Here is a 24,822-nt window from a genome sequence, read left to right as displayed (position 1 = left end):
TTTTCAACCATTTGTATTAAGAATATTGCCGTGTTAGATTCTCGGTGTATAATACTATGATTTCGAGGTATTTGCTTAAAAATTACCAAAAAAACAGACAGTAATTGATAATAATATAACATTTAAATTATTAAAGTTAAAACTGTTATTTATGGCCTTTATTTACTTTGTTTCTGATACACAAACGTTAGCTAAAATATAGAGCAAGCATTCAGTAAATGGTTCTACTAGGTAGATCATGTTTCTGATTTGTTGCTCCTCTAGATAAAGTGAAGCAAACGCAGCAAAGTCGTATTTTGGAAGGTGTGAACTGGAGGGCAAGAGCCAGTTTTGGTGCCAAATTGACTCAAGTTTCAGAACAATAGTCTGGTAAACTAATCGGCTTCAAGGATTTTCAGTGTTTTCTACTTGACTGGATATTTGCTAAGATGGCACATTAATTCATATTAAGGTTTATTTGATGTTTTAACTGTTAAAATAGGCAGTTATCAGTATTTTTATAGGTGATCTGAAGTCTGTGCAGATTTCAGCAGGTTGTTAAGGTCCCAAACCTCCAGAAATACTGAGCGATCCTCAGTAAAAGTTGTTAGATCGTCTGTTGCTATGGATACCTGCAGCACACAGCAACAGGTAGAGGAGGGGCAGCACTACATTAGGTGTAACTTTTTAAAACCTTGATGCTGGTTATTGTTGCCAAGATGAACCAGTTTTACACTGTTGTTGACCTTTTTAGCCAATAATATAATCATTAACTGATGGTTTGGTTTGTAAGTCAAACAAAATCCTATATTTAAATTGTATTGTTGTTATTTTTGTTTTGTTTAATAGCAATCTCATTTATCAGGAAGAATGTCAGTGAGTCGCCTCTTTTCCTTTTTCCCAGGGCTGCGATCTGCTCAAATACTGAAAACTCAGTTTTATTTTCTATTTATTAAGTGTTTACGGCTCAGATGTCCGTCTTTTTTGGCTTCTAAATGTACAAACCAACATAAACCATCTTGATACACTTTTTTCAGGTCAGTCAGAAACAGATAAAGATTAGTGATAATCCTGTGTGCCTTTCAATTTGAACTGAAGACTACCAGACTTTTACTTTTTTCACTTCCGATACCGATATCGGATGTTTAGCATCGGCTGATACCGATCCGATACAGAAAAACATTTCTGAATCGACTTGACCTTCTTTTTCTTTAAACACAATTATACTGAATTATACATTTATTTGCCAACTCTGCACCAGTACAGCACATTTAAACACACCACTAGCTTCACATGTTTGGTCAAATATGTAAAATCAGTCAGTACATTTAGGAATATTTCAGCCAATGTGAAATAAACATATAAAAATAAACAACGACTGGTTCAGAAAGTTCAATTAGAAATGTTAAATATAAGGTAAAATAAATAATAAAACATGTTGCTCACAGCACAAAGCATAGAATTAGACTGAATAGATCAGACACATTGTCACCAATACCTGATCAATATATCAGAACAGATACAGATATTTATATTACATCAGTGCATCTCTGCTATTTAGGAACTTGCAGTGAATTTTTTTGTTTTTGACTCAACATTGAAGTCCAGAAAACTGAATATCTGTGTTGGCCATTAAGAACCTGAAAATTATTTACATATTTTTGGATAAAGTTTTGAAGATTCACTTTTTTCAAGTCATCAGCAGCTCAGATTTGCATTTTTTTAACCTCAGAATGAAGCTATATTGTTTCAGTCCCACAGCTGCAGCCTGCAGCTGCTTTTGGCAAAACAATCACCGAGCATCACCGCTCACGCTCCTTCATTTAGCACAAAAAGAAGCAAAATCTTACTTATTTATGCTTCTTGAACCAAAGCTGAGCTCAAGCTAAGCAGATAAATTAATAGAAGAAAAAATACACAAGCTTTTGTCTGGTTGTGTTTCGTCACAGGACTCTGCATGCAGGCTCCACCGCGACACCCCTCCTTGTTAACCGCACTAAAATACTCAAGTCTGTCAAAACAGGGCCCCACCCAGAGCCACTCTATTTGCTCTGCGCACTATTATGCATTGACTAACATCTCTGTAGGATCCCTCCCTCCTCTGTTCTGCCGCTCCGCTCCTCGTGACGTAGCCGGTCCAGTTACAACCCGGCCTCTGTGCCGGGACAAGGCAGCTGTTGTCATGCGCTCGGGGATGATGTGCAGGCTGGCGAATGGCCGCCTCTCTTGTGTCCGCTCTCTGCCAACTGGGATCAATGAAGCCCTCTCTGATGAATTCAGCTGTAGATGCATGAAGATAATCAGAGAAGGAGAGGAAAAACTCTTGATTTGATTAAACTCCTGCTGTGTTCTTGTCATCTGATAAGGAGTTAATGTGTCGCTATGCAAGGCATCTGGTGCAAATGTGTCTAATTTAGCAAGGCGGACACATGTCCACCCACTTTTTTTTATTTTTCCTTTTGTTTTTGACATTATTTAGAGCTGCAATGTTTCATCTTGTGTTGGCAGTCTGGGACTCTGAGCTCCACATGTGCAGCTGCAGAAAGCTGCAGCTCTGGTGGCTGTGGGCACGCTCTGCCTGGCAGAGTGAAACACAAACCCTCAGATTCAGTTTCCATGTCTCTGTTCTCCTTTCTGCACACAGTAACCACACATCTTTGTTCGCTCTCAGTGTTCAGTGAAACTAAAAAGATACAAAAATTTGTTTTCTTCTGTATCAGAAGTTCTCCTGTGATAATGCGTTTGGTATGCAGTGTTGACTATTACACAGGCATTTCAAAGGAAACAAGCTCCACCCTGCAGCAGTGGGAGAAGCAGGGATACCGACTGGCTGGGAGGGATGGGGGGCGACCAACCCGGCTCTGACGTCTCAGCCTCCGCTTTGGCTGCAGGGCAGCGACGGGGCGGGGGCTGCTGTTCTGCTGTCGTCTGTTCCCAAACCTGGCCGTGGCTGTTAGGTTGCTGGGACACACATTTAGAGCTGGGTGCCAACTACTTAAGAAACCTTTTTTTTGGGAAGAATTAACTTTTAGCAGGATTTTAAACCTAATTCTTAAACCTAGGGCCAGCCCAAGCCTTTTTGAGGCCTTGGGCATATTTTCATTTAAGGCCCCTTGTTGCTGACATGTAGCATACCAGCTATCTTTAGCGTCATTTGTAATTAGCCTACATAATACTGCTTTAATCATTGCTGTTGATTTTAACCTTACATGAGTAGCAAACCAAAAAATAATTTGGATTTTTGAAAGTGTGCCATATTATTTTAATTATTTGAAAGCAACATCAATAAAAAAACAAACAGAAAAAAAACACTGAATTTACAGTAAACAAGTTAAGAAGCTTAATATCTTATATTTCCCCAACATAGGCAGTATCCAACAGCAGGAAGAGTTTTTGTCTACCAACTGTAAAAAACATGGAGCTAATTTTGTCATTATGTAATAATAGCATTTTATTACTCAATGTTGTTAGTTGTTATACCAGCTCGGTGCTCTTGGGTGCCACTTAGTGGTGTGGGGGAGCTAAGCAGCCGCTTGACTCATATATGCCTTGAGCCTGTTACAATAAGCAATCAGTTAAATGCATGAGAAATTAAAATAAGTGCAATAATTTTTATTCTAAGAGTAATTTTGTCTATTTATTTATAACTTCCATTATGTGTAGTTTTTATTTCCATTTTTAAAATTGTTTTTGGTATTGGTCTTTGACTTATCGTCAATATATTACTTAAAAATATTATCGTTTATCGCAATAATTTCTTGGACAATTTACCGTGCAGGACAGTTTTGTCTTCTCGTTTCAGGTCTAACTGTACTTTTCACTTTTACTTGAGTAATTTTATTATGAAGTATCGCTTCTCTTACTGGAGTACAGTTTCTGGATACAGTATCTACTGTCAGTTATCACAAAACATAGTGATAAAGTTCATATCGCCCACAACTATCCCCACTTCATGGTGGCGTTTCACCTGACCCTGTTTCCTTTTAAATTTAAAAAACACAACAAAGAGAAAAGAAAGAATAAGATAGAAAGATATAATATATTAAATATATACAAAATTTAAAGTTGTATTAACTAGTTACGTTTACTTGAGTAACTCTGGAAAAAATTACTTTTAGGAATATTTTTATTATTCTGTACTTTTTGCTTTTACCTGAGAGTAATTTTATTATTTATGTAGTGTCTCTACTGTTACTTGAGTATAATTTCTTTTTTTTTACCCGCTGTATGAAAACCAAACATGTTTTAACCAGAAATTCACCAGATAAAGACACACACCTGCATTTTGTGTCAAAGTTTAATATTTAAAGAAACTGATTTTGTTTATTTTGCCTGACTTTGTAACAAAAATATAAAATTATATTATTTTTGTATAAATACCAACATTTCCACTTATCTTTACATTTTGGTCTGATGATGCAATTTTTAATATTAAATGATTGATCACTTATACTTAAGTAGACTTTTTTCCAAATACGTTTTCACTCCTGAATCATTTCTTTGAAGGCTAATTTTTAGTTTTTCTTGAGTAAAAATGTGTTGAGGCATTGAGTGTAATGTTTCCCTCCCAGTCTGGGCCGTTCCCTGAGGGTCGGCTCTGATGGCACCGATCGGTCCGGGTGAGGCTTCATCGGCCCGATCGGTCCGGGTGAGGCTTCATCGGCCCGATCGGTCCGGGTGAGGCTTCATCGGCCCGATCGGTGCCCCTCTCATGTGGTCAGACTATCAGAACCTGAGCCTTACGATCCAGAGCGCCTCGCGGTCAGTCACACAATCATGAAATAAAAGTCAACTGTGCTTAAGTCGAAGCTCCCACGTCTGTTGTTGCTGAGTTTGAAATATATTAGAGGGCAGAGTAAGTTGGGATCATAATCAAACAAGGGCTTTTTTTTTTTTTTTGTAAATGAAAAGGACATAATAAAAAAACATCTATTTTCAAGCCTTCATGCTCTGAGTTTGTGTAAAAGATTTACACAGTTTACATTTTAAATGGGGACATATTATGGAAAATTCACATTTTGCATGTTTTTGTACTTAAATTCGGGTCTCAACTGCTTCTAAAAACACAGCTACTGCTTTAAATAAAGAACACTTACCTGTTTTTTGGCAATAACTTAATGCTTTTTGATGCCTCGTTACCTAGCAACCCCAGCCAACCCCAGCCCGTTACCTAGCAACCCAAGCTGAGTTCCAGAATGTTTGGTCAGCTGGGTTTACCGCTGTATGCGCTTCAAAAGACACACATTTTGTTGTTGACTTATGATCCAGAAACAACTTGCTGTATTCCTGTTGGTTGTGCAGGAGGCTCCACTTCTGCTTTTTAAATACGTACGGTTGTATAATTGTTCATCTGTTTGCAGTTATTTTCATGTGCGAATGTGAACGTTGAGCTGGGGGTCGTGGCCAGCGGCAGCTTATTAGGATTTTAAGTGACAAGACCAGTAACGTTTGGTGTACTTAATAGTGCAAATATCTTAGTACACTTGAATTAAGACAAAACTGACTTACAGGTAACTTTTAAGGAAGATATAGGAGCTTGTTTTAAGTTAATAATTCCTTAATGTTGATGAAAAAGTTCTAGTTCGATTGGCAGATTATTTTATTTATAACGAGACATTTTTCCATGTTAGCTTCTCCATCTTTCTAAAAAGTTAGTTTGGTCTTATTTCAAATGAACTGAGATATTTGCACAATAAACTAAACCAAAGTTACTTGGTTAGATATTGTGTTTTTGCAGTGTATTTACAGTCTCTGTTTCTTCCATAAAGTTATATTTGGATTCAGGTGACAGTTTTAGTGCAACATCTGTTTTCATGAGGAAGCGTGAAGCTTTTTGGTGAAGATCTTTCACTCTATCTGCGTATTTTAAGCATGTTGTCACACAGGAATCAGAGTGATTTTATTTTATTTTTCCTGTGAAGGATGTGGTTTTGCAGCGTCACAGATAAAAAAAAAAATAGACATAACCCAGATAAGTTTGTCTCTCCTGACCACCTCCTTAACGCTAAGCTTGTACCGGCCTCTTGTTTCTTGCTGATATCCGACTGATCTGCCATGTTTGCTGACCTTTGCCCTCCCGTGTTTTTTCTGTGTGCAGGTGTAGATGCGCCAGGCGCAGCGGGGTCTGGCCTCTGTGTCGGAGAGAGACGAGGCTCTCCAGTGAAACCTCGACTCTCTCTCACATTCAGCTCGAGCCGCGCAGCATCAGAAAACAGGAAGACACAGAGGCTATTTACTGAGGTGAAGCAGCAGCAGCAGAAAGAGGAGGAGCAGGAGGAGGAGCCATCATCACAGTGGGGACATTTCAGCCTGGTCCCCGCCCTCTGAACTCCTCTGCCATGACGACTGCAGTACAGCCCAGCGAACTGGTGTTTGAATTTTCCAACGGGATAGATGAGATGAATCAGGTATTTTCCATGAATGACTCAGCTCTTAAAGCTTTTTGAAGATTTGTTTGGAGTACAAACTTGATCATTCATCTGTTTCACCCAAAATATGTTGCTTTTTTCCACAACTTCAATGTATTTCACTGAGATTCTGGGTGACGGACCAACAGAAAGTTAGCCAGAGTCGGGCAGTAAAAGGAAAAAATGCAAGTGTTAGTTATTTACACTTTTTACCAGTGGAAAAGTTGCTACAACAAATAAAAATACAGAAGTTTTGCCCACTTTTTCGTAAAATAGTCGATAGTGTATCAACTTTCAAGTCACAGATTCTGATTTGGATTTGGGTCGAGATTTTTAACACCTGGATATGTGAATGAAATCAGTTTACCTGCCAGAAGGTGAATCTTTTTCACAGCCGTTCCCCTTTTTTAAACTGAATCCATTGTTTATTCCTTCTAGAAACAATAAAAATTAAGAAAATGTTTATTTCATAATCGTCATTTCATAATCGTTTCGGCATCATGCAGCTGACAAACAGCTGGATTAATACTGAGATTAAATTACAGACAGGTGGACTCTATTTACGAATCAGGTGTGTCTTTTGAAGGCAGTTCGTTGCACCTGATTCTAGTCTGAGTTATTAGAGTAAAGAGGGCTAAATAATAACGTACAGAGTTTTAATTGTAACTTTATTCCACTTTTCTTTGTCAGATAAAAATCCTATAAAACACACTGGAGTTTGGTTGCAATGAATCCTGTCATCATATCAAATTTTGCTGGATGATAAATTGTCCCAGAACTGATTGCGATGAACGATAATGTTGTTTTGTGACCATTTTCATGTAATATAATGTTAATAATGGCATAATAATGCAGGAACATTTTCTCAAAGATGAATAAACTTTAAGTTCTAATGAACATTTAATGCTGGAACTGGAAAACATTTTAAATATTGAAAATAAATAAACAAAGCAACACATAAAATAAAGTCTCTGTAAAACAAATTAAAGACTAGTTGAAACCAATCAGACTGAAAACTTTAGTCATCCAGTTTTTGACAGAGAGGGAGAAAACAAGTTTTTTCTTGTAAATTTGTAATTAGGCAGAAAATTACTCCTCCCTGCCCACATTTTTTTTTTTTACAACAGCCTCAACTCTGCTTGCTTTAAATTTGTCTGACTAGCCACTTCCGTTTTTAAATATTTGTAAATCATTTACAGGTCAGTTATTTAGTTGCAGTTGTAATTTTAGTTCTTTCATACCAAAACTACTACTGCAACCTAAAAATCTTATTTTCTAGGTTTAACCAAAAATTAAACCTAAAAAATTTAAAATTTTTTGGTTTAACTAAAAGTTTTTAAATTCTGCTCTTTTTTTTTTTTAGGTGCAGAATTTAAAAAGTTGAAAGTTTTTTATTGAGATGACGTTACATTGATCGGGTAATGAATGCTCAGCAGCTGATTCAGTTTTCAGTTATTGTTTTACAACCAGCTGAGTCCGGCGTTTTCTCCCAGCTTTTCCTGTCGCCATCTTGCAGTAGCACCTTATTTTACAGATACCTGATGTAAAACTGCTCGTCTCCATCAGTTTGAAAGGCTAACAAATAGATTCATAAACACAAAGGATACAATATCTATAACTTCAGTGTGTTTTAGTTTTACAAGCACATGGTATCGCCCCTGTTGGTTCCTGTTTTTCCCCATTAATTGCCGTTTCTGTTCATTGTTTTCGTTAGCTTTAGTTGACCAGCCTTGCTCTGGAGGGCGGCGGAGGCTGCTGGGAGCAGAAATGGAGAAACCTGCAGCGGAGTTGGGTTGAGCGTGGGCGGCAGCCGAGGTGGGGCGTCAACCTGAACGTGGTTGCAGCACAAAGGTTGCCGTTGCATTTACCTGACACACATATTAGCACCTGTGTGTGTTGTCATTGGAGCGATGAGCTGCATCGGTTATCTCCTCCCCTCAGCAGACGCTGGATCCTGTGGAGCAGGCTTGTTTGTTAGTGAAACGAGTGTTTATGTGCGCCAGTATCTGTGTATGTTCATCTAGAGTGACAAGTTGTTACTGGATCCCTGAATAGCGCCGCGTCAGGCCCAACCTGACGGACCAGTTGTGTCGCTGCTTGGAAGAGACGCAATAATTCACCTAAAAGGTCCCACATTGTTCCAATGTGACGGTTCTGTTGTTGGCGGCGCCCACTCGGCCTGTTGTGCAAGCGCCATAGCCCTTTTTCAGCAAGTCATGGTAAAGCATCAAAATCCACCTCTTTCAGGTGGGCTTTGGCTTTGTGACGGTTTTAAAACCACAATAAACTCATTAGAGCTGAGTGAAATCACAGCTCCTGCAATGATTAGCTCTGCTATATTGGATGTGGAAGTCAATGAATAGCTTCTCCAGACTCGACATGTGACGAATTTCAGCTTCTGTCATCTTCAACTGTTCGGTTTTCATCTTATTTTCCTTGATTTTCAAAGAGATTTTCTGTTAAGTAGGGATGTAGCAAGATTTAGTAAATATTAAAATATCGTAATATTTGTGACTGAAGTAAAATCAAAGTGTTAGTTTCTCATCTGGTAGCGTTGGTTAATGTTATTGTGTTAATATGAAGGTTTGTGCTTTAGTAGGGGTTTCTGCAGGCTCTTAAGAAGTTATAAGATTAATAATCAGACCTTTAACAGTTTTAAATATGCTCATATTTTCCATAAGTCCTAAATTAATCCTTTGCTGATTTTTTAAAGTAAGTTTTCCCTCCCTCTTGTCTTTAAAAGCACCGCAGCGGCGTTTGTTTGGTTGTTTTCCGTTTTAGTTTTGGTTGAGGAATTGTTTTTTGACTTAGGCAAATTTACCAAACATGTGATCCAGTTAGCAGTCCTGTCAGCAATTTAAAGTATTCCCTCCAACAATTGAAAATACTCTCCTGTTGCGCTTCCTATGTTTGTTTATTATATAATTACAAGCTCCATTTCTCATAGACAGTAAATATTCAAACAGTGTTTCAGTTTAAAAATGTAATTTCAGTGGTTTTCTGATTACTATGCTATAAAATATCTGTTAAAGTAACATTTTCTTTCTTAACTTGTTTGATAAATAAAACTAAATACTTTATTAGGTGAGGGAATTACTGAGGTAACTTACTTTTGATTCACTTAGAGCTAAAATCTTTAAGTTAACTCGTTCTAGACTCTAATCTTGAAGTAAGAAAGAAACTATTACTTACCAACATGCTGGGAACAGTAATTGGTTTCAGAAGCATTAAATAAGTTTTCATTATCTGGCAGCATTTTGGACGCAAAGTGACTGATAAAACATCTGTAACTCCAGTGAGAATTTTGTGACCTAAAGAGCTTTTGCACTGTTTCCAATGACTGTGAACTTTATTTAAGGTGTTTTTGCTGCACAAACTACTGATTTTACACAGTGGGAACGTCTTATCGGGCTTTTCTTCATCAGTTATCACCGGAGCCGGTTTGGTTTTGCCTGAAGTTGGAAGCCTTGGTAATTCATAGCTGGAAATGTTTGATCCTCCTACTGGTTTATTCTGAGATTTGTGGAGGATTATAGTGCAAGGAGACAGTTTGCCTACACAAATCATAGTATGTATGTTGATATCTCTGCAAACAGATGTTTTAAAACAGAGAGTTGTTTCTAAGAGCCCCTGGACTGGTGGGTTAAAATAATAAAAGCCTTTAATTCAGAGAAAATGAGCTCACTTTATTCTGATCCAAAACTGATAGTAAGCAATCACTTAACCATTGGAGCTGGTTTAGAAAGAACCACAACATGTCTGACCAAATCCAATATGGCTGCCGATAGTTTAAAGGTTTTTTTTTCTCTGTATTTTCTCAAAAAGTGAATTTTTGCATTGTAAAGCCTCCGTTTCCCAAAAACCTCGTCTTCTATTTGTGAATAAAAACAAGAACAAACAAGAAAAAAAGGAGATTGTGAGTAGAACCCAAAAATATAGATAAAATTAAATTCTTGTTAACCCATTTTCACGTCTCATGTGTTGTATGTATTAGGTCAGCCTTAAACATCAACCGGCATTTTATTACCATCGCTGGACGTATATGTCCAAATTCAGACGCTACATCCTTTGTCTTATAAGTATATTAAAACATAATACAAACATTAAAAGCCTAATTTTCATATTGTTTTGTTAGGCTCTTTAAATAATTTCTGTACAAGAAGTTACTTAATTAAAAAGGATCAAATAGCAAGATTTCAAGCTCCATTTTTACTAGCTTGTGTTTAGCGTTGTTGTGGTTGCTAGGCGACAGGACATGCAGTGCGGTAGCGGTGGGATTAAATCTGAAGACTTGACCTCCCAATGTCACAGCTGCTCGCTTTGTCCTTCATGGGCTGGAAACACCCAGTGACTGTTTTTCACATTTTCTTTGAGAATAGCTCCATGTTAGCTTGTCTTTGAGAGTGAAGCTAACAGCTAGCTTAGCAGAAGCTGGAAGCTAAGCAGGATTTTATCATTTTAAAACTTACAAATCTCAAAAGCATTATAGCAGTTTATGCTAACATTTTCATGTGACCTTCTAAATCATCATCATTCTTCCTTTCATTAGCTTTCATTAGCTCTCAGAAGCTAATGATTCTTTGCACGGGAAAAGTAGCTAGGAAATGTAGCAATCATATTAAATGCTAACATTTTAGCATTTCAAACTTTTTCAAAAATCATTAAGTTTAAGTAAAAAAAAGTAAAGTTTTTTTTAAGACTGTACATGCCCTGTATGATCTCGATCTCTTAACTGCTAGCTTTAGCCTCCGGGACCAGCTGGAGAGTTTACAAAATGTTCTGACTTTTGAGAATGGGCGGCTCCAGAACTGCTCCAAATTTCACAATGAGGATATTGAAAGCTTCAGGCAGTTGAAATCCATTGTGTCGGGGCAGGTAAAGCAGAAGAGAGAGGGGTGTGGGGAGGGAAACGGCCTGCTCAGATGCTGCTGCTTTCAAAGGCAAAATGGGGAACTCAGAAATGCAAATCGGCCTGATGTTTATCACTGCTGTTCCCTCTACTAGAAACAGCATTCAGGCCATTAAAGAGGAAGGAGCAGTTAAAATGTGAATTATGTTCAGCACAAACCATTTTAGCCGAAACCTTTGTGCTTTCTTCATGTCTTTTCAAACTGGTGAGGCCAGAGATGCAACAGGAAAGGAAAACATTTAGGATCAAAACAACGTGCAGAGACAGCAGCTCTACACGTCTTCATGCTCCGTCAGCAAAATGTTGTGGGATTTTGACGGGAGGAGGTGGTAGATGAGCTGCTGTCTCTGGACCAGTAGGCAAAACACGTCTTTATCTCGCTCAAGGACAGAAAACATGAGTTAAGTCAGCCCAGGAAAATGTGGCAGCCTCAACGTCTGGCTATGATGGAGACAAAGATTCCCATTAATGGAAAACATTTCAGATCCAAACTGCAGTCAGAGCAAAAACATGCTTGTTTTTAATCCTCCAAGTTATGGTTGACGTCATTATTTTTTTTACAGTAACTATTAAAAATCAATGGTGAAATACCTGCTGAACATTTGAAACCGCTAACAATGAGCCGGTCTGTTAGCTTCCTGGTTAACCAGTAGCAGAAATGAGTGTACAGGCATGCAGTGGGATGCCACCATTCCCGCCTCCTCCCTCAGCTCAAGGCTGGACACCTGGTCTGCCCCCGAGGTCCCAGCCAACAATGAACACTTTTGTAAAAAGACACAGATACGCCTTTATTCCCACAGTTCCTACAGCACCTTTTTGTGTGTGTGTGTCTCTCTTAAACCCACCCATCACTGCAGGAATGTTGCTTTTTATTGATCTTCACTGAGTGGCTGAAAATGTAAGAAAGAAAAATCACATCTATGTAAGCTAGAAGAACAGATGCTACTTCACAGTTCTCTGTGTTTAAAGCGAGAGCTTTCGGTCCAGTGATCTCTTAAAAATCAGTTTGTGCTTGGCCATATGGGTGGGATTATTTTATTCTTAATACTTTTTTCACGCTGAATAAAAACAAAGAAGTTGGTATTCAAACTGAAAAGGAACAATTTCAGCTGAGATTTAAAGTGTACTCTGCTGCCATCTGCTGGGCGTTTTTGGCTCATTTCTCAGATTAGCTTTTCCTTTACATCTACAAAATATGTTTATATTAAAACAATTATATCCCCAGAAACATTAGACAGAAAAAATTAAACCAACACAAACGAACAAAAAGCCTAAAATATTAAATAATAAACTAAGAAAACAAATGGAAATAAGACAAAAATTCTGACTAAAATGGTTTATACCTTAAACTCAAAGAAATAATAAAATTATTCTATAAAATATTTGCTAAAGTTTGTCAATAAGTAAAAAAATGGACACAAATAATAGAGTACCTGTTTAAGCCATTGGCAGATAATCTTAAAGTTTTAAATAATAAGTAATAAGTAAATAGTCAAATACATAACTAAATGAACATAAATGGTTAAATGAAAAAGTAAAAGTACTTCCATTGTGAGCAAGACAGTTTATATCTAAAAAAATACATATAATACTTGCTAAACTTGTCAATAAATAAAGATAAAATAGACATAGATAATAGTTCTTATTAAAACCATTAACAGCTAAATTTAAAATAGTTTTAAACATTAATAATATGCAATAAATAAGTAAATAACCAAATGCATAGCTACATAAATGTAAATACTCAAATGAAGAATAAAATATTCTGTGAAGTATGCCTGCTGCAGTAAAACAATTAATTATTGAGATCCATTAAAATGATCTCAATAATGTACATTCTGATGATTAATATTTTTTGAAAGACAATTATTTTGCTCAGACAGAGACTTCGTAATCCGCTTTATTTATTTATTCTTTGTGTTATGTTTTGTTTTTGGTTGTCATTGTTCCAAGTTGGATATTTAAAATATGTTCTAGGTCCAGTGTTGGACTAAACTAAATAAAAGTTTTCTAAACTTTTCTTTAGAAAATTTAAGTTTATTAATATTCAAGAGGGCAATTACCGATATATTACTAGAAAATGGTTTAAAAACAACAGTATTATTGTTTATTGTGATAATTTCAGGGACAATTTATCGTCCAGCAAAATATATTATGACAGGGCTAGTTGCGACTAGTAATAATAATAATAATAATAATAATAATAATAATTCAGTTTATAATATTATCTTTTCGTGCTCTTCAAAGCACATCTTTCACATTTGGAGCAGAACATGACTCCCTTAATTAAAGAATGGAGTTACTTTGCCCTCACCAACCAGCCGCCCGGTGGCTGCCCGGCTTGACACGATCCCCGCTGGAGGAGCTCTCAGACGGTGCTTGTCTCCGCAGATGTAGCTCTACGGTTCGGCCCACCCTCCGCCAATTCCCCCAGTCCCTCCACTCCTCCGTGCATCAGGCCTCGCTAAGCCCGAAATGAGACGGCGAGGTTAGAATTCCCAGAGCGTGATGAAGAAGGTGCTCGCCTGCAATTCATATCTGATTCATTAACATTCATTTGGGTTTATATAATTTCTGGGCATAAGATTAGGTTCTCAGGAGAAGTAGGCCAGATCAGACAGCTGGTTCCCGTCTTCTTCACAACGTCCCAGCGGGCCGCTGCAACACCACAGAAATGAGCTCTCTTCCATGCTGCGTGCCTCCACATTAGTTCAGGCTGAGTATGAATCCACAATGTCTTACAACGCAATAAAAGAGGCCAGATTGGTTTAGAACTAGGGATCCAAACAATTAGTTGAAGATTAATTCCCGATTAATGGTTTATTGGATTAAAATGAGCTCAAATCGATTAAGTTTAGACCTTCTTTAATGGTGTAGTTTGGCCTCCATCCAGCAGGGGACGCCACTGGTCATCCTTAAGCAGAGCCGTTGGTACGAAAGCAAAGATGGCGGAGCTACACCAGAACGAGGATGATAAACGGTCAAAACAGAGTCCGTTCTGGGGCTTAAAAACAACAACAACAACAACAACAAAAACACTTTTGCGGTTCTGTTTTGAAATATAAACAGTCGACAGTCTTTAATTTTCACTTTAAAAGCGCTCATATAGGCGAGCTACATTACGGAGCAACGTCAACTTCTTTTTCAAAATATACTTGCTAATTGCTGAAAATGATGTGCTACGAAGGTGAGCTAACCCAGAAACATGATTTCAATAAACCCGGTTGATTTTTAGGACTGTCATGGTGCAACGTTTTAATATTCTTTTAAGAGCAACCACATACATTACTTTTATATGAAAATCTCTCTAAGGATGAATTAATGTTTCCAGTATTTTATTTCTTATTTTTTTTACATTTCTATTCAGCATCCTAAGAGGTTCCTGTTTTGTTATATTTTATAAATATTTCTAAATTTAATAATGTGGGGAAAACCACATTTTTTTCATTATTCAGTCAGTATTTAATAGAAATGATACAAAATAATGAAGTTTTTTTTCCAGTTTATGAAGAAGTTAGCCCTATGAAGTAATTAATAACTTGCATCCCTAGTTAGAACATTAAACCGATGTTATGTTTCATTAATAGTGTGGAATTACACAGTGAAGGGATTACTGTATGTTTTTAATCTTTTAATTCACATGCATGGCTGCAGAATCTCCTGTGTTATAATTCCTCATGTCTCATGCACACGTGTGTTTTTCTCTGCGCAGTTGGACGACCCGTCAGTATTCCCAGCCGTGATCGTCGAGCAGGTGCCCACCACCGACCTGCTGCAGGTCTACTCAGGCCTCGAGTCGGACGAGGTGACTAACGGCATCATGGTGGACACGAGTCTCAGCGTGGTGGAGGGACCGTCCATCCTTTCAGAAGGAGTGGACCTCTCAGGTAAAGACACCACACTTTGGAAACATTTCACATAGACTGATAGATGAATTTCGTAATTTGCAGGTTTTTATTTTGCTGTTTTCCTACTTCATGTTGTAAGTCAGGTTCTACTTCACTGGTCTCTTAAATCTACATGTCTAGCATTTATCAGGCCTGCGTATGAGTTGGAAAACTGAAGAATTCTTCTGTGATTAATCACATTTTATTCATAATGTAACAAGGTTGTTTTGGTTGTGGTACCTTATTTCACTCAATACATTAAATCATAATTTGAAAATGTTCATTTGTATTTAATTGGGTTATTTTTCAGTGATATTAAACTATATTTGATCATCATTGATGAAACACTTCAGTTTGAAAACTAGAGAAAATCTGAGACAGGTTGAACTTTTTCACAACTCTATATAAAAGTGTCTAGATTTTCTGCGTTCAACACTATTACTGGAACTAATCTGACACAATTATTTCTAAGCCTGTTGCAGTTTTAATTTAATTAAAATTACTCAATAATTTCTATTCTAATGACTAATATATTTATATATTTTAAATTAAAATTTTGTTTACAGACTTTGTAATCCGTCTTATTTATTGCTTTTGGTTGTCATGTTTTATTTTGGAAGTTTAAAAAATCTTCCATTTCCTGTGTTATATACAAAAATGAAAGTTTGTTTATTGAGAGGGAGAACGTGCATTATTTTGCCATAATTACTTGAAATAAAAAAGATATTAAAACAGCAGTATTCTAATTTACTGCAATAATTATTGGGGCAATTTATTGTCCAGAAAAAAATTTGTATTGTGACAGACTTATTTATTTCACATGGAGCTTCCAGTTATGTTGCCAACATGTTACTTTGATGCCTTTTTGTCTTTTGATGGACAGAAACGAGAGTTTCCCGAGCTGATGACAGCATGGAGACAAACGAAGCTGCAGCAGCTCTGCTGAACATGGAGTCTCCAAATAATATTTTGGATGAGAAGCGAATGAGTGAGTTCATTTGTGTTTATTTTAGGGCTGTAATGATTCATTGAATGATTCGAGTCCCTCAAGCCTTGAAATAGAAGTTATCGAAGCTTCGCTAGATTATGTTTTACTGTTTAGTGCCATTTGTTCTGGCCGGATAATTATTTGTGTTGCACTACGCTCTCACTTTCACCATTGAGCTGTTGATGAATGCTAAGAGCTATTAGCAGCTATGGAGGAAGATGCGTTGTCAAGTAAGGGACACCTCACTGCGTGTGTTGCAAAACTAAATGGGCGTTTCACAATAGCGATGCTGCAACACCAGAAACAGAGTTTAGATCGGTCCTAAACAAAAAAACCCAACCTGACAACTGCCACAATGAGCTATGTTGCTAGCACTTAGCACTTAGCAACAACTCAGAGGCCAAAAGTGAGAGTGTTGCGCAACATAATCAATCACCCGGCCAGAACATGGCTCGCTAAATAACAAAACATAATTTAACGAAGCTTTGAGGCAGATAATTTTAACAATTGAATCATCAGGAATCGTTTCAGCTCTTCGTAGCGCAACTTTCCCCTGTTTTAGCTCCTGTTTATTATCTTCCAGCTCTGTTTTGTTGTTTGCTAATCAAGAAGAGTAAAGATGGGGAGAGAAAAAGATAATTAGAAATATAAATTTTATAAAAAAATATTTTTTTTACTTCGAATATCAGACTGAAAGTAATGTTCAATAATTTTTAAAAAAGGAACTTAATTGTTTATTTACTAGCATAGATTTCTTTTGCTATCTTAAGTAGCTACTAGAGAAGACGATTAATTACTCAATCATCTGTAGATTACTTGACTACTAAATTAGTCTACAGCAACCTTAATTTATTTCTCTGCTTTATGTAAAACAAGGTGTAATTCTTGTACATTGTTGCTGTTTGTGCAGTTCACACCTACAACCATCTGCTGGAGTCAGAGATGACATACGCTCCACTCAGGCCAGACCAAATGGACAACGTTGCCCTTGACATGTCTCTGGACGAAGACACATCATCCATGGATGAGATTTCTCATAAGATTCAGAAAAAAACCAAAGGTAACACCTTTTTTCTCTAGTTAAGTAATAATTTGTTGCAACAGTTTAGAGTAGAAGGTGATTACATGATTTTGTTGTGACCTTTGACCTTCTAACATGCTGCTTCTCACGTTGAATCAGTGCGAAAGCCCCGGGTGGTGCGTCCCTGCTCTCCAATCACAACCCCTAACTTGCCACTCAGGAAGAAGAGCAAAGAGGGCAAAGGTAAGCCTCACCAACTAGTCCACTTTTCTGTAACGAGCCAATAAAAATCAAGGTCTCTCCTCCTCTTGTGATCGCTCCGATTCCTCCTGTGGAGCGGGCGACCAGCTGCCCTCGGCCCCTGCAGTCCATCTGGGTTGAATCTGAGCGAGTTAATGGATGAGGGGATCGGGTGGTGTTGTGTTTCTCGGGGAAACAGGAGTGATTGCATGCTGGAGGGCACGCTGATGCTTTACTGATAGATGCAGGGGCAGCGCCGCTTTGTTTGGGCCGTCCACAACGACACAAAAGGGGGGAAGGGGCTTGGGACGTCTGGTTCAGCCGCACACGAATGCATCACTCTGTCACATAGTCGGGGATTCAGGTGACTTCTGGGAGTGCTGCTGTTTTTAAACGCTGCCGGCCGCTGACGTCTGGCAAATTAGAGGAATCTACATCTGAGCTTTATAATTAATTACCTTCCCAGGCCCACATGCAGACAAATCCCTGTCACAACAATAACAGGAAGAAAAGACAATAATGCAACTCTGTGGTTTCTATATACAAATCAGATAAATTGGGGCTGAAGCAATTAATCGGTTTAGTCGTGAAATAATCATGAACTACTCTGCAGAAACACAAAGTATTTTTGGTTTAGTTTCTAGTTCAGATATCTTAGTACACTTAAAAAAAGACTAAGCTAATTTATAAGTAACTTTTCAGAAAGATGCAAGAGATTAAATTGATGAAAAATCACTATTTCCACTGGTACATAAGTGAAATAAACTTAATGCTTTTTCATCAATATTAAGAAATTATTGACATAAAACGTGTTTCTTGCTGAAAAGTTACTGTAAGTCAGTTTTCTCTTATTTCAAGGTATTAAGACATTTGCACTAGAAATACTTGGTGAGATTTTGTTTTTGCAGTGCAAAGATCAGTAATCAGTAATTACCAATCGCTGTGATTACTGATAATTGAAGAAATAATGAACAGATCAACCCTTCACTGAATTGATAAGTCAAACTGAAAGGAAATATTTTTTCGCTGCAGATTCATCCTTTCAAATAAGAATAATCAGGCATGCACTGAAGAAATGCTGTTATTGTATTTATGCATTAAAATATTTATTTTCTCATTTAAAAAATGAATTGGAGTATTTATTTATTTGCATATTTTAATATGTTTACAGTATATATGTTCTCTTTTTTTGTTTTGTTTTTCCTTATGTAGTTATATTGACATGTAAACAGGTTTATGAATTCATATTCCACATTTTTTAAAGACAAAAAACAAATTTGATCACAAAAAAGCAAACAATCTGCAGAATGTTTTTATTTGATTAATTGTCTAAATCACATGTATCAAACTGAAGGCCAAAACTGGCCCACTGTAGTTTTTTATGTTGCCCTCTAATATTTAGCATATTTGCAAATATGCAAAATTCACATAAAATCAACAATTTTACTGCAATTTTTTTTTAATTGGTCAAAATCAAGTGACTTCTACCTCAGCTTTACTTGATGTCAAGTTATAATGTGTGATCGATAAGGTGATTAATTAAAAGTCACATTTAACGTTGTAAATTATATCAAATATAGTAAAAATTCCTAACAATTATTTGTAAATTAGCACCACAAAATCTGTGATTCTGATTGCAAAAAAACACAAAAACAATCACAAAATCCTGGAGGGACTGATTAGTGTGGAAAGATGTTCAATATTATTTAATTTTAAGAATCGCCTATTGAATGGTGAAGCAGCTATTTATTGATATTTTATCAGTTTATCAATACATTCTGGCACAACCGGCCCTTTAAGAACATTCAGATCTTTGATATCGCCAAAATGAAAATGAGTTTGACGCCCCTGATCTAAATAAAGGACAGAATAAACACCAGTACTGATTGAAATCTGTGCCTGCATGTTGTAACCATGGACTGAAATTAGCCTCCTTAATTTGCAGGCAACACCATCTACCTGTGGGAATTCCTCCTGGCTTTGCTGCAGGATAAAAACACCTGTCCCAAATACATCAAGTGGACGCAGCGTGAAAAAGGCATCTTTAAGCTGGTGGACTCCAAGGCTGTTTCAAAGCTTTGGGGCAAGCACAAAAACAAGCCCGACATGAACTATGAGACCATGGGGAGGGCTCTCAGGTGAGCGCAGAATACCAATGAGCCACGTCTGCCAATGTGACATTATCATGCACACCAGCTCTCATCCAGCATTTAACCTTGAAGACACCATTTCCACTGATATGTTCTTATTAACACTCTGGAACGGCGGCTTAAATTTTTATGAGAGTCGTTAAACTTTAATCGTGATAATGTCAATAATTGGTTGAACGGACTCTCGCCTACGTCCTCCCCCAGGTACTACTATCAGAGAGGCATCCTCGCCAAAGTGGAGGGGCAGCGGCTGGTCTACCAGTTCAAAGAGATGCCCTCCGACCTGGTGGTGATCGACGACGAGGAGGCGGGGTCTGACGCCAACGCTGGCTACGAGAGCCAGAGGGCCTCCAACGGGCGGGGCGTGGTCCGCGGGGGGTCCAAAGGCCACGGCAGGGCGCAGCACGTGTCTCTGAAGCCGATGAAGAAAGAGCCCAGAGATGAATGTCTGTACCGGGAGGCGGACGGAGGACAGGCGGAGCAGCTGCTCCATGTTTTACAGGAGAACCAGGCGCACGGCGTTCAGGACGCGGCGCACGCCGTCAGGTAGGAGAGCCGCGCACTGACCGGACACACAGGCCCGGGTCAATAATCAATAAATCAGTTAATCACTGGATGAATTAAAACAAGCTCAGTCATTTCCATTGGCATCATTTATCGTTTCTCTACCAAAACAGGATGATAAAAGTCTTCAGTCTGGTGTTTTGGTCGCAACTAAGCCTTTATTTTGAAGGACAGTTTAGCTTTCAGAGAATTTATAATTAATTTTATTTGTTGTTTTGTTTATTTATTTTTTAAATTGTTTAAACCACAGTGGAAGAAGTGAACTTTGGATGAACTAATTAAAATTTATTCCAAATAAAAACTCCTGCTCAGTTCACTTGTTTTAGTTTTTTAACTCTGTTAGTCGTAGTTTTGTAATTTCTGTTTCAAGCAGCTTTGCTTTCTCTCTCTGTGGTTTTAACGTTCAGTTCGTTTTGTGTTGGTTTGTTTGGACTCCACTGCCTGCATCATGAATGCTTCATCTTTCCTGTGATATTTTGCAGGCTGGAAAAGCTCAGCAGTTAGGAAACTGAGAACAGAATAATTTATATTATTCTTATTCGTTATAGTAGTGATGAGGACAGGACTTCCTGTGATACACAGTAGGGTTTAATAAAAATAAATATAAATATCCATGTTTCCAAAGATATAGGCTGAATATTCATCTTGGTTATTCATCAGGCTTTTTATTTTAATTTTAAAAGTGGATAAAAGGCTCAGAGTAAGTAGATGAAAGATGATTTAAAATGTCTTATTTCAGGGGCACAGCTTCAGTCAAATTTACTATCCGGTTGTGAATTGAATAATCTAAAAACTAAAGAACAGATAAACTTTTCACTGTATTGATTAGTCAGGTTTTTTTTAGCTGCATCCTTTGCTGTCAGATTTTAAAGGTTGTCCTGATATTTTTCATGGCTGTAGAGGGAAAAACCCAGATAAAAACTGAGTTTTAATCATTTTGTCTCCTCAGGACCATCAGCAGCCCCGTGTCGTTACCGATGGTTCTGACCTCCTCCGGCGCCCTCCAGTCGGTTCCCCTCACCGTTCTGGCTAACGGCGACTCCAGCCACTCCTCGCCTCCTCGGGTCATCCTCCACACTGTTCCCTCCGCCGCCGCGGGGGGCAAAGACGTGCTCACCATCCAGACGGCGTCTCTCGCCGGCGGTGCCGGCGGCCTCCAGGACGGCCTCCCGCAGCAGCTCCTGGTCACCAATCTGGGCTCTTCCTCCATTTCCTCCTCCTCGGTCTCCTCCTGCTCCTCCCCTCCGGGAGTCATCAGCTCCGCCGGCTCGGGCCTCAACGGCCTGCCCCGCCTCGTCACCATCAACACCAGCGGCGGGCACGCCATGGTGGCGCAGCAGCCGGGCACCGTCATCGCCACGGTGCTGAAGTCCAGCGATCTGTCGGCGCTGCAGGTCAAGGAGGAGATGCTGGACTCCAGCTACTTCCAGTCGATGGTGAACGGCGACCCGTCGCTGGCGGCGCACACATTCGACAAGGAGGAGATGGAGGCCGGCGAGGCGGAGCTGCAGTACAGGACTGTGATCATCGATACCAGTCAAAGCCAAGCCCAGGCGCCGGCGAGCGAACCTTTAATGAACGGACGTTACTCCCAGAGCAGCAGCCCCGGCGAGGGCTTGACCCCGGTGGAGGAGCTGGAGGTGCGCGGGGAAATGTCTCTGCAGCCGGAGCCGGGGGTCAAAACCCTGCAGGAGCTGCCGCTCTCCGTCCAGCTGCCTGCAAACTTTATCCAGATAAAAAGTGAGCCTGCAGAGGCTTAGGGCTGCAGGACTCTTTCAAAACACAAAGAAATCGAAATTATTTTGACCACAGACTCGATATTTTCCTTTTCCAACCACAACGGTCTGATTCCAACATCAGAAGTGAGTGAACTTGCAGCATGTTGCTCTTAAAAGTCAGTCAGTTCAGCCTCAGGATTTATTGTTTACTCACATGTTATGTGACCATGTGCCTAATTTCAAAAAAATCTAGGGAGCGATTAGCGTTTTGTTCTTTTTTAAGAAGTTAGCTTTCACAACAAGGATTATTCCGTGTAGATAAAAAAAAAATCCAAACGTGGGATCAATGTCTACGATGAAAAATGTGCCAGTCAAGTTTTTGTTTTTATTTTCTAACGTTTGCATCTCATCGGACTAACGCTGTCGGAGGACAACAAACCAAAAACCAGGACTGAATGCCAAACGGTGCAACAAGAAGGGACGCCTGAAGCAGTTTAAGTAAAGAGTGCCTTATGAGATGTTTGCAGAAAGAATTACTGTTTATTTTAAAGACAAGGAAGTTGATATTCATTTATTTTGAAACAGACAGAGTAGGTGTGCATCTACTCTCTGTCAGCCCTGAATTAAAACACTGTTAACATGAAAAAGGGCATTTTTCTGTGTGGAGCTGCAGACCGGAGGGCACAGCAAGAAAAGCAGAATAAAAGTGATTTATTTCCATTTCTCCCTCTGATGCTCCACGGTTTAAGTCCTGTTTATGTAAAACAATATATATATGAATTTATAAATAAATATATATACTGTATGTAGACGTATAATATGCAATTGAGATTCAATTTTAAGGCCACAACAAATTTATTTATTTTATTAATTCCTAAATTCTGTAAAGAAAAGGCACATTCGTTTTATTTTTACGTGTAAACCTGAGGGAAGATGAAAACGAAGATACAGGAAGCCTAACTGGCTTTTTTTTTTCTTTTTGTATAGCTTTCGATATAATCAGCTTTGTTTAGTTTTTTTTTTAAATTTCTGGTCTTAAATGCTCAGCGCGGCATCATTATTCTGCTGCTGTGAATATCTGTTAAACATTTACTGAATGAGCTTTTTGTTCCCTCTTTTCAGCGGATATACCTCTCTCCTTTTTCCAACAGTCGAGGCTGTGCTTTCAGAACTATTGGATTTTATATTACACAGAGTATCAAGTGTATCAGTCAATACTGATTTTCTGCTTAGAATCTAAAGTTTCTACATTTGTTAGGAACAATAAAACCCGACTTATTTCTCCCCTTTTTTTGTGTCTCTGGTCAGAGGAAGTTTGTGCCTTCTTATTGTTTTTCTGTCCTGTTTGGTTAAGAACTCCCTTGTTTCTGTTGGGGATGAAGCCATATTGATCCCGAGTCGCGTCGCGGCCCAATGGGCTGTTTTTTCCGGGTCGGGCCGAGCCGCCGAGCGAGGGAAACTCGGACTACCTGACCTCCATAGTCTGCTTTACAAACTCACCAGAGCCAAAGAGGTCCACATCCTGCAGGCACTCTGAATGTAAAACATGCTGGCACAAAAATGTTTTGACAATCAACAAATACACTGGGTTATATTTGCATTAAAATCTGACTTTCTGTTAGGATTATCTTCATATGTATTCTTATATCCTGTCTTTTTATTTTTTCCTAAAGCACTGTTGTCTGTGAATTGTTGAGGTATGTCCACTGCATTTTGTTTTGTTGCTTCTGTTGTCTTGGGTTGTCAATGGCCTCCTTTTATGCTGAACTTAGACTAGATTTCTAAGAAAAAGCAATATGCTAATTAAAAAGAAAATCTCCTCTCTACATTATTTGCTGCTGTTTTATTTTCTGCAAGAGAATGTCACTGAAACAGGATGTAACTTTAATAAAAACTATATTTTCTATTTATATACGAAACTAGCTGCATTTCCAACAAATGCATAATTGCACAATTTGACATATTGAAAATAAATTTGCTTAATGAAAATGTTCGCATAAAAAAAACTTGTAATTTTCATGTTTTGGCTTTTCGGTCTTATCAATATTTTTATTTTTATTTTTTTAAATAGCGAAATATTGACATTTTGTGAAAATTTGCAATAGAAATGCAGCTACTGTCATATATGACGATCTGAAAAAAATGGAGCTCCTCTTCCTCTCAGCGCTAACCAGAAACAACCAATCAGAGGCAAGGGCCGGGTCTTGACATTATCAATCAAAATCTCATGTGGGCAGCGGCTAGTACAGCATGTTGTGAATGCTAAAGCTAGTTAGCATGACGGCAGATAAACGGTTTTCTCGAGGAGAAACGAGGGTAAGTTGTTTCTCCCCCATTAGCTCATTTAGCGGTGATTACGTGGGTTTGACAGAGAAAAGACTGGCTTCCTGGCTCTGATTGGCTGGTTTTGAACGGGAGCGGCGTATTTCCTAAGACAGCAACAGTAGTAGCTCAGTTTTCACACGTCTCATAACAAAGTGTAACAACACGGTGACATTTTCAATAATATGTAACAAACAAACAAAAACCCGCTGTTTATAAAAGTTACTGCAGCTTTAACCTCGGATACAACAAATAGCGGTTAGCTAGTCCATCGGTTTCCACTGTCGACATAATGAAACCGTTTCTGCCGTGAAAACTCAGTGGTGCTGTCGGGCCGCTGCAGCTTCGGGGGACATTTGATCGCATGGCATTTAAAAGAGAAAGTAAAAGCTGCTGTAGGAAACTGGATTGGAGCCATTAGCAGTCCGGAGACTGATTGGACTGTACTTAAGAGCACTGCTGCTTCTCCAGTTGCTGTGGGTGGTTGAATACATTAGCATGTGACATGCCCGCAGCTGAAGACAGCCGCGTCTGTCAGCACAGCTTGCATAGTGAAATGAGAGGGAGTGTGTGTGTGTGTGTGCGCTAAGTCTCTGTTTGGTGAAAGAAAAGGTTACACGGATACTTTTGCAGCATG

At 38.5% G+C, this 24,822-nt stretch overlaps 1 protein-coding gene across 4 annotated transcripts in view; it reads left to right on the top strand.

Moving 5' to 3' along the window:
* elf1 (E74-like ETS transcription factor 1) overlaps window positions 1-23,694 on the top strand; it is a 61,726-nt gene extending 38,032 nt beyond the window's left edge. For 3 of the 4 annotated variants that reach the window (XM_016667714.1, XM_007544787.2, XM_007544786.2), the window contains 8 exons: window positions 6,077-6,386; window positions 15,008-15,182; window positions 16,066-16,170; window positions 17,081-17,230; window positions 17,351-17,434; window positions 19,377-19,569; window positions 19,786-20,127; window positions 21,095-23,694. In XM_016667714.1, coding sequence (XP_016523200.1) covers window positions 6,318-6,386; window positions 15,008-15,182; window positions 16,066-16,170; window positions 17,081-17,230; window positions 17,351-17,434; window positions 19,377-19,569; window positions 19,786-20,127; window positions 21,095-21,905 — 1,929 coding nt within the window. In that variant the 5' untranslated portion in view covers window positions 6,077-6,317 and the 3' untranslated portion in view covers window positions 21,906-23,694. Of the gene's footprint in view, window positions 1-6,076; window positions 6,387-15,007; window positions 15,183-16,065; window positions 16,171-17,080; window positions 17,231-17,350; window positions 17,435-19,376; window positions 19,570-19,785; window positions 20,128-21,090 lie in introns of all 4 variants that reach the window. The other variant, XM_016667715.1, reaches the window with a different exon arrangement.
* The last annotated feature ends 1,128 nt before the right edge of the window (window positions 23,695-24,822 follow it).

Source organism: Poecilia formosa, unplaced genomic scaffold (assembly GCF_000485575.1).
Source record: "Poecilia formosa unplaced genomic scaffold, Poecilia_formosa-5.1.2 Scaffold2215, whole genome shotgun sequence".
NCBI lineage: Eukaryota > Metazoa > Chordata > Actinopteri > Cyprinodontiformes > Poeciliidae > Poecilia > Poecilia formosa.
The sequence above is the reverse complement of the archived record's forward strand: the minus strand, read 5'-3'. Positions and strand labels throughout refer to the sequence as shown.